This window comes from Nomascus leucogenys, chromosome 19 (assembly GCF_006542625.1).
Source record: "Nomascus leucogenys isolate Asia chromosome 19, Asia_NLE_v1, whole genome shotgun sequence".
Classification (NCBI taxonomy): domain Eukaryota; kingdom Metazoa; phylum Chordata; class Mammalia; order Primates; family Hylobatidae; genus Nomascus; species Nomascus leucogenys.
In genome coordinates this window covers 25,956,496-25,971,883 of record NC_044399.1, presented here as the reverse complement: position 1 = coordinate 25,971,883, position 15,388 = coordinate 25,956,496, and the positions used below count along the sequence as shown (strand labels likewise).

The 15,388-nt window shown below is 45.0% G+C and overlaps 1 protein-coding gene across 4 annotated transcripts in view; it reads right to left on the bottom strand.

The window, feature by feature from the left end:
• Positions 1-15,388, bottom strand: part of DRC1 (dynein regulatory complex subunit 1) — a 54,327-nt gene that overhangs the window by 4,489 nt on the left and 34,450 nt on the right. For 2 of the 4 annotated variants that reach the window (XM_030799673.1, XM_030799674.1), the window contains 7 exons: positions 12,044-12,183; positions 8,203-8,337; positions 7,610-7,842; positions 3,707-3,819; positions 2,788-2,889; positions 2,425-2,514; positions 1,828-1,917 (listed from right to left, as the gene is read on the bottom strand). In XM_030799673.1, coding sequence (XP_030655533.1) covers positions 1,828-1,917; positions 2,425-2,514; positions 2,788-2,889; positions 3,707-3,819; positions 7,610-7,842; positions 8,203-8,337; positions 12,044-12,183 — 903 coding nt within the window. The remainder of the gene's footprint in view (positions 1-1,827; positions 1,918-2,424; positions 2,515-2,787; positions 2,890-3,706; positions 3,820-7,609; positions 7,843-8,202; positions 8,338-12,043; positions 12,184-15,388) is intronic. The other 2 variants (XM_030799675.1, XM_030799676.1) reach the window with 2 other exon arrangements.

The following is a 15,388-nucleotide window of genomic DNA, read 5'->3' as shown; positions in this document are numbered from 1 at the left end:
TTTCAGAGGCCAAGGTGGGCAGATCATTGGTGGGCAGATCATTTGAGGTCAGGAGTTCGAGACCAGCCTGGCCAACATGGTGAAACCACGTCTCTACTAAAAATACAAAAATTAGCCGGGCATAGTGGCAGGCGCCTGTAATCAATCCCAGCTACTCGGGAGGCTGAGGCAGAAGAATGGCTTGAACCTGGGAGGTGGAGGTTGTAGTGAGCCGAGATCGTGCCACTGCACTCCAGCCTGGGCAACAGAGTGAGACTCTGTCTCAAAAAAAAAAAAGAAGAATTTCAGAGTAAAATGTATATAGTTTTGTAATTGATACTGCCAAACTGTCCTCAATGGAGGTTACAATTTATACTCCTACCAGTAACTTATGAGTGTGCCTGTTTTCTACACCTCAGTCATCACTATGTTATACTTGCTGTGTTATCAAGCTTTTTTTTTTTTTTTGCCAACATAACAGGTTGGCAAAATGGAAATCAGGCATTTTAATTTGCATTTCTCTTATTACAAGGAAGGCTGATTATCTTTTTATATGTTTAAGAGTTACCTGTATTGCCTCTTCTAGGAGTTATACATTCATATTTGTTATCTGTTCCTTTTGTTGTTGGTCTTTTTCTTATTGATTTCTGAGAGCTCTTTATATATTAAGGAAATGCCTTAACTATGATATGAGTTGAAAATATTTCTCTGCAGCTTGTCATTCATCTCTTAACTTTGCTTATCATGATTTTTGCACTACAGAATTGTTTTTAAATTCTGTAGTCAAATATAGCTTTTATTCCCTTTATGGCTTTGTGGTTTTGTCCATTCCGCCAACTCTTTTTTTTCTTTTCTGTTTTTTTTCCCTTAGAGACAGTGTCTCACACTCTGTCACCCAGGCTGAAGTGCAGTGGTGCAATCATGGCTCACTGCAGCCTCAACCTCCTGGGCTAAATTGAGCATCCCAAGTAGCTGGAACTATAGGCATGAGCCACTGTGCCTAGCCCAGCCAACTCTTTTTAGAGGCATGTCAGGATACTCAGCTTTGGGCTAGCAGTACTAAAAACATTTTTCATTTTTAAATTACAATGTTATATGACTTTTAATATGGCAACTTATTTAAAATAGTTAATATTTGATTCACCTTCTGAAATCAATTACAATCAAGATATGTAGGACAAATGGGCCCTGCCTTGCGGGAAAGTGTTAAGGATCAAAATATTCAGAACCTGGTGGGCTCTGGTCTCACAGTGGCTGAGACCTGGTTTTGAGGGAGGGTGCAGGAAAAGATTCCTTGGGCCTCACTATAAGAACAGCATATCACCCCCGAGCCATTCTTCCCTTTACAAAGAGACAAATTGATAAACAATAAGGGAAATGCTAAGTTAGCTATACCTGACATAAAAGCCCCACTATTTCTCCAGAAATACTACTCAAAGGCAGCACTGTGCTCTGGGGGCTTCGGGAGAATTGATAATGCAGGGACATGGATGAAGCTGGAAATCATCATTCTCAGCAAACGATCACAAGATCAGAAAACCAAACACCGCATGTTCTCACTCATAAATGGGAGTTGAACAATGAGAACACATGGACACAGAGAGGGAAACATCACACACCCGGGCCTGTCGGTGGGGTGGGGGGCTAGGGAGAGGGATAACATTAGGAGAAATATCTAAGGTAGGTGACAGGTTGATGGGTGCAGCAAACCACCAGGGCACGTGTATACCTATGTAACAAACCTGCACATTCTGCACATGTAACCCAGAAATTAACGTATAATAAAATAAATAAGTAAATAAATAAATAAGAAAGAAAATGCTTTCTTCTCTTTGCACCTTGCCTTACCTGGAGGCTGGAAGATAAACGGTGAGCTCGATATTTAAGGAAGAAGTTCACCAGTTTATACAAGTCATCCTCACTTTCAATTCCAAGGGCCTGGGGCAAAAAACAGGATGGTTGCTCAAACACCTCATCAAAGAGGCCATGGGCTTGGGCAGCTGACAGATGCTCAGCTCCTAAGAGCAGGAGGCTTGGCTTGTGGAGGGCATTCATCCAACGCTGGGAAGCGACTGTGAACTTGGGGACACACACATCAGAACACACAGAAACAATGCTCATAGAGCCAGGTACTGCTCCATACGGATCCCACGGCTGTGAGGATGCCAAGCGGGGCTGCAACAGATTTGAGTTTGGGGGTGTCAGGGAGAACCTACAACCTGAGAGGAAGATGCTAGTAGAGGAAGGGGCAGGGGTGGGAGACACTGCAGTGAGTCGGAGACCAATGTATTGTGTGGAGGGCAGGTTAAGGGAAGGATGTGACAGGGAGCAGGGGAAGCCCCGGTAGACCCTCATCCACTGCCAGGGTTGAGGCAATGGCAGGGCCATCTGGGAACATGGCAGGGTGCAGCCCCGCCCGTGTCCTCCCAGCCCCGTTGGACTCACGGAGAAGATGGCATCCAGCCTCAGCAGATAGCATTCATTCTGCTCCAGGGGCAGGAGAAGACTCAGCAGCTTGCTCTCTATGAGGAACCCCTTGGGAGAAGGAAGAAAGCACCTCCTGTCGGGGACAGGTTTCAGGAGCGAGTACCAGGGTCTGCAGCTGCCCCCTGTGTAACACTCCAGGGACCATGCCACGGAGCAGACGCCCAGGGATGGGGGCCAGCAGTGGGCCCCAGCAAAGCCTTCTTGGGGTGCCCATGAACACCCCCCTCCCCAGGGAGCAAGGCCAGGGACAAGCAAGGCCAGGGACAAAGCCCATCCTCACCACAGACTTAGCTTTTCCTACCCAGAAGGGCACCAACCCACCTCACCCACAAGCCACTGGGAAAACTCCTGAGGCCCCCACCACAGTCCAAAGCTGACCCAGTCACAGGCTCCTGCTTCACCCATAGTCTTGTCCCCAAATATCTACAGAACACAGCAGCAGGACAGGGAGGCATGGAGGGCAGTGGGCATCCCAAACCAAAACACAGCACACATGCAGTGGAGGGGAGAGGGCGGCTGAGCAGACGCGGTGCCCGCTCTGAGCTGGGATGCCTGGAGGAGGGCTCCATGGGGAGGTGGCCTCTGCGTCCAGCTGCAGGTTCAGAGGGCAGAACCTGCCACCTGACCCCTTCAGCAGCAGCTGCCCTCAGTGGCAGGAGCCAGCCAAAGGCAACTGCCCTCACTATCCCAAAAGAACACCCACTTCGGAACCGTAAGATCCAAACCAACACTGCCCATGTTTGACCACAACCCAACCTCCAGCTGAACCAGCTCAATGCAGCTTTTATTCTAAGTCTAATCATGTTTGCTAACACGTAATGCAGACATCCAAATCCTAACATACCCAGAGTAACCCCCAAAACGAGCCCCTGAGAAGGGCCATGTCAGTGTGGCCACATCACTTAGCAAGTTGGTTCATGGAGGTGAGCTGGTGCAACTTCTGTCTCAGAAGCAGCATCATTTCAAGCTGGCAGGAGCCCCCCAGCTGGCCTAAACTATGCCATGCTGGCCAACCAAGGTTAGACCCATTTTCCAGCTGGGCCAGCTTGGAGGCAAGGCCTCTATGAACCGGCCCTGAAGTCCAGGGGCCACCCTGACTCTGCTCCTCAGGGCCCAACCCTGGGCTCGGCCAGGGGAGGACTGGCCCACTCCTGACTCCAGGCTAGCACTGGCCCAGCAGAGGCCCTAGAAGCTGCACACCCCCATGAGTCCCTCTGCTGCAGCCCCCACCTGGCCTCACCGACTCATCACACAGGAGCATCAGGATCCTCTTGGTAGTTTTTTCAGAAATTTGCTTCGGCAGGTCCAGGTAGGACTCTGGTTCCGAGGTGGCCTCTTCTGCCTCCTCCTCTTCTGCAGATGGGTCATGGGGAGGAGAGAGAGAAAGAAAAAGACGATAATTTCTGGAGCTAGTTGACTCTGAGAAACAGTCAGATGGCTTTCCTTGAGAAAATGTACCTCTTAAAAAGCCTCTGTGAGGCATTCTCACAGTCTCTTTATGATGAAAAAAGCCTATTACGTGTGGGGAAGGCGGGCTAGGGGGTCGGAATCAGAGACCACCTGGAGAACTCGGCCATTCCCAGCCAGGCTGTAATGCCCTACTTTTCCAAATTGCGTCTACCTGGAAACATCATACTCAAAATCCAGCCATGAACCAGGAAGTGGGAGGGAGAGTGTGAGCCCATTTATTCTTATTTCAGAGATGATCTAGCAAGTGGCTATATGGTTTCTAAACCTGCAACAGATTAGATAGAAGCAGCCAACTCAAAGCAGGGGCAGGTGGCTTTGCACATTCACAGATAATTTTTTTTTTTTTTTTTTTTTTTTTGAGATGAAGTCTCGCTCTGTCACCCAGGCTGGAGTGCAGTGGTGTGATCTCGGCTCACTGCAACCTCTGCCTCCTGGGTTCAAGTGATTGTCCTCCCTCAGCCTCCCAAGTAGCTGGGATTACAGACACCCGCTGCGACACCTGGCTAATTGCTGTGTTTTTCATAGAGATGGGGTTTCGCCACATTGGCCAGGCTGGTCTCGAACTCCTGAGCTCAAGTGATCTGCCTGCCTCGGCCTCCCAAAGTGCTGAGATTACAGGCATGAGCCACGGCACCCGGCCCAGAGAAATATTAACAGCAAGAACTGATAGCTGACAGCAAGAGCCAAAAATTTTCTTAATTAAAATTAAATTTTTAGGCCAGGCGCACTGGCTCACGCCTGTAATCCCAGCACTTTGGGAGGCCGAGGCAGGTGGATCACTTGAGGTCGGGAGTTCGAGACCAGCCTGGCCAACATGGCAAAACCCTGTCTCTGCTAAAAATACAAAAATTAGCTGGGCATGGCGGCGCGCACCTGTAATCCCAGCTACTCAGGAGGCTGAGGCAGGAGAATCGCTTGAACCCAGGAGGCGGAGGTTGCAGTGAGCCAAGATTGTGCCACTGCACTCCAGCCTGGGCAACAGAGTGAGAGTCTGTCCCAAAAAAACAAAAACAAAACAAACAAAAAACATAATTAAATTGTAAAAAACCAATCCCTAATAATCAAAAGTAAAATGAAACAAAAATACCTATATGTGTATCAAGCTGGTAATATAACCACACAGAAACTATTCCAAGTGCATTTATTTTTATTTATTTGTTTATTTATTGAGACAGAGTCTCGCTCTGTCACCCAGGCTGCAGTGCAGTGGTGTAATCTCGGCTCACTGCAACCTCCACCTCCCGGGTTCAAGCAATTCTCCTGCCTCAGCCTCCTGAGTAGCTGGAATTACAGCCGCGCACCACCACGCCCAGCTAATTTTTGTATTTTTAGTAGAGACAGGGTTTCACCATGTTGGTCAGGCTGGTCTCGAACTCCTGACCTCATGATCCGCCCGTCTTGGCCTCCCAAATTGCTGGGATTACAGGCGTGAGCCACTGTGCCCGGCCTATTTTTATTTTTTTTAATTTTTTTAATTTTTTATTTTTTGGAGAAAGAGGCTCACCCTGTTGCTCAGCCTGGAGTGCAGTGGTGCAATCTTGGCTCACTACAACCTCCACCTCCCAGATTCAAGTGCTTCTCCTGCCTCAGCCTCCTGAGTAGCTGGGATTACAGGCGTGTGCCATGACCAGCTAATTTTTTGTATTTTTAGTAGAGACAGGGTTTTGCCATGTTGGCCAGTCTGGTTTCGAATTCCTGACCTCAGGTGATCCGCCCACCTTGGCCTCCCAAAGTGCTGGGATTACAGGGGTGAGCCATCGCGCCTGGCCCCACGTGACTTTAAAATATAGCAATCTGTCGTACATCCCTGGAGGGACACATTTTAAGAATAAAAGGAACCATGAAACAGTGTAAACTGTCTTTAGTAATCATTTGTTGGTGGCAGGGCTGATATTTTCCTCTGAGACAGTTCTGTGGTGCTGTGGGGAAGGCATGTGATTCATTATTTTGAAGTCACTGAGCACTAAGATTTTCAAGTTGGAAGAAAAGGGACACACTTTGATACTGTTAAATAAAAATCCTGGCATCCTGTTGATGAGGAGATATTAGGATGAACTCATGATTTATTTTATTACCAAAAAAAAGAAATTCTATACTCTCAGCTCTGTCCACTGAAAAGGCCTAGAAACAATGGCCAATCCCACACAATAAGCACCCAGCACCCACAGCGTGGTTTCCAAATACCGCTCCCTGGGCAGGCAGGGGACGCACGCCTGTAATCCCAGCACTCTGGGAAGGAATCGCTTGAGCCCAGGAGCTTGAGACCAGCCTGGGCAACATGGCAAATCCCTGTCTCTACAAAAAAATACAAAAATTAGCTGGGCATGGTGGCATGAGTCTTTGGTCCCAGCTACTCGAGAGGCAGAGGTGGGAGGATTGCTGAAGCCTGGTAGGCAGAGGTTGCAGTGAGCCGAGATCCCACCACTGCACTCCAGCCTGGGTAACAGAGTGAGACCATCTAAAAAATAAAATTAAATTAAATTTAAAAAAATTCCCTATTTAAAAGGACCAGGGTATCCTTGGAGAAATGGCTGATTCCAGACTTGAGGCAGGAAAAGTATAATGTGTGCCTTGAACACCTGGTCATTCTGGAAAGCCAGGATGCTATTAAAAAAAAAAACAAAACTACTAGGGCTGGCCAAGCGCGGTGGCTCACACTTGTAATCCCAGCATTTTGGGAGGCTGAGGTGGGGGGATCACGAAGTCAGGAGATGGAGACCATCCTGGCCAATATGGTGAAACCCCGTCTCTACTAAAAATATACAGAATTAGCCGGGTGTGGCAGTGTGCACCTGTAGTCCCAGCTACGCGGGAGGCTGAGGCAGAGGAATTGCTTGAACCCGGGAGGCGGAGGTTGCAGTGAGCCGAGATCGCGCCACTGCAATCCAGCCTGGCAACAGAGTGAGACTCTGTCTCAAAAATAAATAAATAAATAAATAAATAAATAAATAAATAAATAAATACCTACCTACCTACTAGGGCTGAGTCAAAAGGACCCAGAAGCCAATATGAAGATTTCCACTAGCCAAAGATGGAACAATTTGAGCCTCAATAAGGATAATTACTTTAGTAAACTAAAATACATCAAATTTGTTTAAACTCGTGCATTCATAATATTTTTTAAAAACTCATTGGTACCTTTGGAAGGTGCTAGAGGCCCAACCCATTATTTTGAAAACTGGTAAACAGAGAAAAAATAAGCATCTATCCTGCTTTTCATATACAGACTATCTCAGGGTAGCAAATTGCTGATGAAGGGAAGATTTTCTTTTAAGAAGTATTCTGTTAAATAAAGACACAAGAATAGAATTTAACATATCACCATTTTGCAATCCCTAATACAGTTAATGGATCTTAGACAATGATTAGCAACGGTTGCTAATATCACAAAAAGAGAGACAATTTAACATTAGTTTATCCCGATGGAGGTACTACACAATAGTGTACTTAGCAAAAATAAATTGGACCTGTATGTGATCAAGCTTCTAGACCTAACTGCCAGTTTATAATACAGGGGAGACAGCAGGGCTATAAATTAGAGGAGACTTAAAAGCTGTACCAGTAATCATACTCTTCCCCCTCCTCCCTAGACTATCTCTAACATGACTGGCTTGACCCGATGTTCTCAGGGGGCTCCTCCAGCTCTAAGGCTCTATGACAATGTTCTAGTCACCTGTGCGCATAAGCATTTCTTCTACTATCTGTGTGGCGGACTTCTGGGGCTGCTGAGAAATAGGCCCGACATTCTTCAGGAACCAGAAATCAGGTGCTGCCCAGGGAAGCCCCAGATGATGGGTGTGGATGATCCTGTCCACATCAAAGGCTCTGGCTATTAGGTCCTTCGCCTCCTCTTCATTCACCAGCCAAACCTCCCGAAACTTCTTATCATCAATAAGAGCAGAATGCCTGTGAAGGAGAGTCACAGAGCATGGCCAGCTGGCCCCCAGGACCTGGCCAGGGTCCCCTCAATTAGCAGCAGGGCAGGAATATGAAAACGAGCTGTGCTAACTCCTGGGCCTGGCCCCATCCCTGAGCAGCTGATTCCCACTTACGATAAACTGGAAGCCATCCCAACACATCTCAAGAAAAGGCAGGTGACACGCAAGTGAAGGGCCAGGGGAACACACCACAAAAGGTTAACTAGTGCCTGGTCCAGCCCCAAAATAGCTGGTGACATCAAGTCCAACGAAATCACAGCCTGTACAAACTCCATCCCCGTCACCTCTATGCTAGGATGAGTGCCTTAGGACCAAGTCCTTAAGATACCTCATGGCTTTCTGTAGCTCCTTGAATTGCATCACAAGACGTTTGTAGTCCGAGGTTAGAGACTGGTTCTCCTCCTGAAACTGCTTTATTTGCTTGGCATATTTTGATCTCAGATTGTTAAGTATACCATGCAGGCTGGTTGAAGGAAAAAAAAAGTTAGTCTGCAGCTGAATAGAAGGTATGACGTATGTTCCTCTCATCCACCTGATTCAGCTCTACAACAAACCCCGGAGCAGATCTGTGGAAGAGCAGAAAACCCTCCCATATATTCCAAAACACAGATCCCATTTTGATCAACAAAAGGAAGGCAACAGGATGTCATGGGACAGTCCAAAAAGAAATGCACTGAAAACAATCCAGAACCCATTCCCACCAAGAGGCAGCCTCCTACTCAAGACTGTGGACAGAACCTACTTCACAACACATCATTTGTCAGAATGCCCACACCCATACCTAGTGCCAGCCTCACATATTTAAATAATCTATCTCATCTATTTCATTGTCTTGACTTGGATGTTTAATTCAATCATGAAGCAAGGAAACTTTAAAGAAAAAAATGCATATCACAAAAGCCTATGATACATAAATCTTCCAGCCTCAAAGAGCTGATACCATTAACAGGTCCAGTAACTCATTCATTCATTCAGTCATTCGTTCACGTATTCATTAAACAAACATGAAATGTCACTTTTGCGCAAGGATATGTTGAAAGACAAAGATGAATACAAAGATACGTTTCAATACAAGGTACTATCAGTCTAGTCAAAAACAAAGACAAACGTTAATTACAGTACAGCGTGGAAAGTGCTATAGGAGAGTTTTACGCAGGGTGCCAGGGGACCCCAGAGGTGAGGCATCTAACTTACCCAGGCTTGCAGGGGAGGGGATGGTCCAAAATTTCCAGAACAGCAAGAGGCAGTTAAAACCTGTCCAATAGCACTGTGAATCCAGGCATGGCACAGCTCACCATCTCACTGCTAACAGGAGCTCTGTGCATGGAAACTTGGCCCATAAAATATGCATGGCAGGCACAATTTTTAGGCCCAGGCCCATACTTCAGACTTCAAACTACTACAGAGGTGTCTCTTATCAGTGCCCCATTCACATAGTAACAGAGAAGTTGAAGGCCAACATATTTTAAGTTCAGAAATTCTAAAAATAAAATTTTCCCTCTCCTAAGCATTATTCTGAAATGATCAAAATGTCTCTCTAATGCAAACACTCATCATTCATATTTTCATCATCAAGAAAATACAAAAAAGTAGTTACCTTAGTCTCTGATAGAAAGAAACAGCTAACCCATTTTCTTAACTACAGCATTCAAGGAGGCTTTCCAAGCACAGATGTAAAAATAAGTAGTCATTCCAAAGTGTTTTTTTCCAATGTCATGCAGTAAAGGAGTTCCTATGTGTCATCTAATTACAGAAGCTAACAAAACAAACTCCAGGTGCATACTGAAGGTGTGGGCAAGATAGCAGGCGAGGAAGTGAACAGGGAAGAATGGCTGAAAGAGGAGGCTCAACAAAAAGTCCAGAGTCCTTAGTGCCTGGAAGCTAGAGATGCAGGGGAGTGAGGCTGGAGAACTGGAAACAGGGAGCAGAGGCAAGTCTGGTTTCAGAAACTGTGCCCTGGAAATGACAGGGCCTCTCCAAGCTGAACTGTTACGTTGGCAGTTCTGGGTAATGAAAGGTGAGCTCAGGATTGGAGATATGAAGTTGGTAGACATCAACAAAAAGGGGATATTCAAAACCATGAGACTGAGGTATGTGGCAGATGAAATAAAAATCAAAAGCAATGGTAAGGCCTGGGTTTTCTAGATTGTCTTATCTAGATACTCAAGACATATCAAGCAAGGAAAAGCAGAACCACCACAGGAAACAAATACATTAAGAAAGAAGAGCAAATATTTTAGGGTCATCTAAACCAAAGAAGAAAATCCAGTATCCAATCATAATAGGATGAGGCCTGAGGAGAAGCCACTGCACTTGGCTAGAAGGGCATCATTGGTATCCTACTGTGGGAAGTTTTTGTCCAATCCTGGGGTCATAGGTTGCTACGGCTTGAATGTAACTCCTCCAAAATTCAGTGTTGTCAATGTGATGATATTAAGAGGCGGGACCTTTAAGAGGTAATGAGGCCATGAGGGCTCCTCCATCATGAATAGGATTATGGGATTAAGGCCCTTACAAAAGAGGCCTCCCAAAGCCTTAGGCCAGCTTGCTCCCCCGCTCTTCTGTTGTGTGAGGACACAGTGTCCCTCCCGTCTGAAAGATGCAGCCCTCACTAGAAACTGAACCTGACAGCCTTGATCTTGGCCTTCCCAGACTCCAGAACTGTGAGAAATAAACTTTTGTCTTTGTCTTTGTAAATTATCCAGTCTCAGGTAGTCTGTTAGAGCAGCACAGATATGTCAAATTATGAAATGTTGGGTAGTGGTGAGCAGGAAAGGAAAATGGCAATGAAAGCAAGAGACGAAAAGATGGTGCTTAGAAACAGCAGGGTCCGTTGAAGGGTTTTTCAGGCTGAGGGAAAGCTGTCTGAGTTTGAAATAAGAGGGAAGATTCCACTCATCTCTCAGCCACACCCATCAAACCCAAGCTCTGCCTCAAGCACCTCCTCCCGCCTCCCACCTTATCCATTCTCTTAACCCACTGTGTGACTTTCTGAATCCTACCTCCTTGCCTTCACACCAGCCATTCCCAGCTGCCAGCACTGTCCACCTGGAGTCTCCTCTTAACTGCCTTTTGCCAATTCATGTCCCCACCCCCTCCAGTATTTCACTTCTTTGGGAAGCTTTCCCAGGTGCCTCCTCACTGTATTGATGTGTGCCTTTCTTGGATATTCCGCTATCTAGTACGGTGCATATATAGTGGGAATTTTTCATAAGTATTGTCCCCTGACTATTCTTGTTTCTCAGATAATCACGCTTAAGATGCCATCTCATTTATTCAGTATCATTTTCTGTGATAAGTAACTACCAAAAGGTCAACTGATGTTCCTCTATACATTCAACATGTGTCCAAAATGTATGTATTACCAACCTACAAGTGGAAGAATTCCTAAATAATAATAGGCTATTTGGTGTTTGGAGGGAAATCCCCAATCTTGTCTCCTTCCACAAGCAAGAAGTCTTATTCCACTCTGGTCCTCAGAGCCTAGGACAATGGTCTGAAACTTAGAATGAAATTCTTAAAGGAAGAAAGGCAGGAAGGATAGGAGTAAGGAGATGAGGAAGAAGGGAAGGATGTACGAGAAATTTCAAGCAGTAGGTACCTTTCAATGAGCCACGGTATCTCCACAAAAGCAAACTGGCACATGTCATGAGTACTTAGGTTGGTATTATTTGCAAGAGGAAAAGGCTGGAAGCAATCTACATGTCCATCATTAGAGACTGGTCAAATAAATCACAGTGCATCTATGCAGTGGGTAGTAAGCAGCTTAAGAAACTGTGAAAGCTCTCTATGAACTGGGATGGAAAGGTCTTCAAGATATAGAGGAGTGTGTACAGACTGCCATCATTTGTGTAAAAGCAGATGGGGGATGAGAATATTCGTGTGGGCTTGTATATGCCTAATGAAATTCTGGAAGAGACAAACAAATAATGGTTACAGAGGTAGGAAAGAGGAACAAGATGAATGGGGACGGAAGATCTTTTGCTATGTACTCTTTTCTTGGGGAGAGAAGGGGAACCACTTGAATGTATTAACTTTTCCAAAAAACTATTTTAATAAGTGTTGGTTATATTTTTAATGGTTTCTACACCTTCAGTAGAAAAGTACATATCCATCCCTATTCTCAGCACAGAAGGCCCAGAAGAAAGACGCTCTGCATGCTAGCTTACCGATTGATCTTCCTCTTCTGCTGGGATTTAATCATTGTGCTTTCTTCATCTCTCTTCTTCAGCACCTGCAAGTTGTACTCTAATTTCTCTTGGTTTAGCTGATAAATTGCTTTCCTCTGCTGAAGCTGCTGCTCAAGAAACTAAAGTTAAAAAACCAAATATATATCCACACACACACACACACACACACACACACACACACACACACAGTAACTCTATACCTGCATCCTTAGTATTATATTCACTAGAGTATTTAAAATGTCTTTTGGGGAACATGCTTTGTATAGGTAAATATTTACATAGACATACTTATATAATCCTGTTTATGTCTGTTTATTTTCCTAGCTACGCATATCCATATTCAGATGTATTCATCTTTGTACCTATATTCATAAAGAATAAAGAGGTAAAAGTAATAGTAGAAATTTATACTGGAAGTAATATAAAAAGAAACTTTCCTATATTTATAAACTTATCTGCTCTGTGAATTATATCTAAAATTGTACGCAAATGAAGGTATGCTCTGAAATACAAATATACATATATGTGTGTGTATAGATATATATATATATATTCACATACTAGCTGCCCCTAGCTTGTGGGCCTCTGATAAATTGTTCAAGACATGTCAGAGGAACCTTAGGGACAAGTGCCTCAGCCTGCATTTTTAGAAAATTTATCATGAGAGTCAAGTTAAAGGCCAATCAGATAAAATACAAGTCAATGAACTATAAGCTAAAATCTGTGTACCTAAAGCCTAAGAGAGATCACACAGCTTTCAAGTCCAACTAACTCTGCTAACTTCCGCCAGACCCTTTAGAGATATGAGTAGCCACTCTAAAAACACCATAGAAATAAATATGGCCACAAAAACTTGAAATTTCCCCCACTTTGACTTTCCAAGATGGAAGTGTTAGTGTTTAGCAACCCAGGCTCATTTAAAAGGAGGACAGACACAGTCATCCTTACTTTTTGGATTTCCATTAGCTGTATTCACTCATTCGGCAAATATTTATTGTGTGCCTAATCTATGTCAGATACTTTTCGAGGTGCCGTTCAGAAAACACTAGTGAGAAAGACATAGTTCTGACCTGTCTAGAACAGAGGCAGATAAACAAACACTAGTGATAAGAAGCAAGATAGAGGGAAGCCCAGACCGTTATGGGACCAATGAGAGGAGCACTGTCCTTGGTCTTGAGGGACCAGGGAAGGCATCCCTGGAAGACGGCGTGTCTAGCTGAGACCTAGAGAATGTGCTGGAGTTACGCAGGTGACACCTGAAGGGAGAGCGCTCTAGAGAGAGGAAATAGCATATATGAGGCAAGGGGGGTGGGTGCTTTGGGAAAACCACAAGAAGTTTAGGATGTGAGGCACGAGGCAAGGAATGGTCAGAAATGAGACTGACAGAGCAGCAGAGCCTTCCCAAGCTAGGAATTTAAAGCATTATCCTGAAGTCAATGGAGGGCCACTGAAAATGTCAAGCAGAGAAGGAAAATGGTTGGTCCAGTCACTGTAGAAAGATCACCCTGACAGGTTGTGAAAAAAAGATCAGAGAGAGGCAAGGCTGGAGGCTGGCATGCATCTGCCTCTCCCGAGTGAAATGCAGGAATGGGGAAGGCAATCAAGTGGAATCAGAAACTCAATAAAACTGCCATGTGCCTGCTGTCTCCAGCCTCCGTCCCGTCTCCTTCTGCTAGACCACAGACCGTGGCCCAGGAATCGACAGAGGAAGTGATTCCAAGTGGCTATCACAGCCTGCTCTAGGTCATACTCGAGGAGGGCTCCTGGCTAGGAGGTGACGCTTCACTGGGTCTGGAAGCACATCATTTCCATGTTTGCTGTGGAATCCGGCGATCCCCACCCACATTGTCACAGGGGGAATTAGTCAAGGATATTCTACATCACCGTGGCAGAGATTTTTTCATCTCCATTATGAGATGAGTATTTGAATGCCTCCTTCAGAACAGAAGCCTGTAATATCTTTTAACAGATGGTAAATGAAGAACCATATGAGTCCCCGAGATCATAACTAATCCTACCTCTCAATTTCTCGACTTATTTTTTATTTACTTTTTATAGTTATACATTTTTCTTTGTAAAAACTTTTCCTGAGTGCAAAAGCAATATTCGCTCATTGTAGAAAATTTGGAAAGTACAGCAAATGAAAAAGAAGACATAGGAGAAAGAAGCTGCAAGGCTACCCATAATTCCACCCCCAAAGGCAACTTCTGTTGATGTTGTGGCATGTTTCCCTCCAGTGTCCTTTACATAGTTGGAATCAAACTGTGTCTACAATTTTATATCCTACTTTCCTCCCTCAATATTACAACAATTTTCCATGTTAGTAAAGTTTTATTAACATCATTTTAATGGTACAGAATCCTTTTTTTTTTTTTTTTTTTTTGAGGTAGAGTCTCACTCGCCCAGGCTGGAGTGCAGTGGCATGATCTTGGCTCACTGCAACCTCCACTTCCCGGGTTCAAATGATTCTCCTGCCTCAGCCTCCCAAATAGCTGGGATTACAGGTGTGTGCCACCACCATGCACAGCTAATTTTTGTATTTTTAGTAGAGATGGGGTTTCACCATGTTGGCCAGGCTGGTCTCAAACTCCCGACCTCAGGTGATCCGCCCGCCTCAACTTCCCAAAGTGCTGGGATTAGAGGCTAGAATACTTTTATATACTATGCCGTTTTATCATATATGAGATATTTAATATGTTTACCATGTCATAATAATTTACCATTTCCCTACAGTCATGTGTGTGTGTGTATATAGTTATATATACTTTTAATAATTTTCTCTATTATAAAATAATGCTGGGACAAATTATACATATAACCCTTGGGGTAATTTATTTCCTTATGGTAGATTTGTAGAAGTAACATGACTAAGTCAAAAGTTCTCAATAAATTGCTTTCCAAAGAGGAACCTATGGTTTATGCTCCCACTGGCCATGGGTGCAAGTGCCCACCTCACCCCATCCTGTCAGCACTGAGCATCGTGCTGGGCAGACCCTGCAGCTCCAAGTGCAGGCCTGGCCCTTGGGGAGGGAACTTGGGGCAGGGCAGGGAGCCGCCAGAAGCTTCAACTACAACTACAAAGGACCGTTTCTGAGCCTGTTTAAAATTTAATTCTGAAATGTCTGACTTGAACAGTATCCCAAAGCACCTATGGATGATGCCAACAGCACAGCCTCATTTCAATGGCAGTTATCTGGGTGGTCCCAGGCTGAGTTGCTTTGGGCCCTGTCCCCTTCTAGGGACGGCCCTGAGTGTCTCCCGGGAAAGGGATTCTCAGCAGCTCTTCTTGCAAAGTTGCAATGATTTATGCCTCCATTCCTCAAA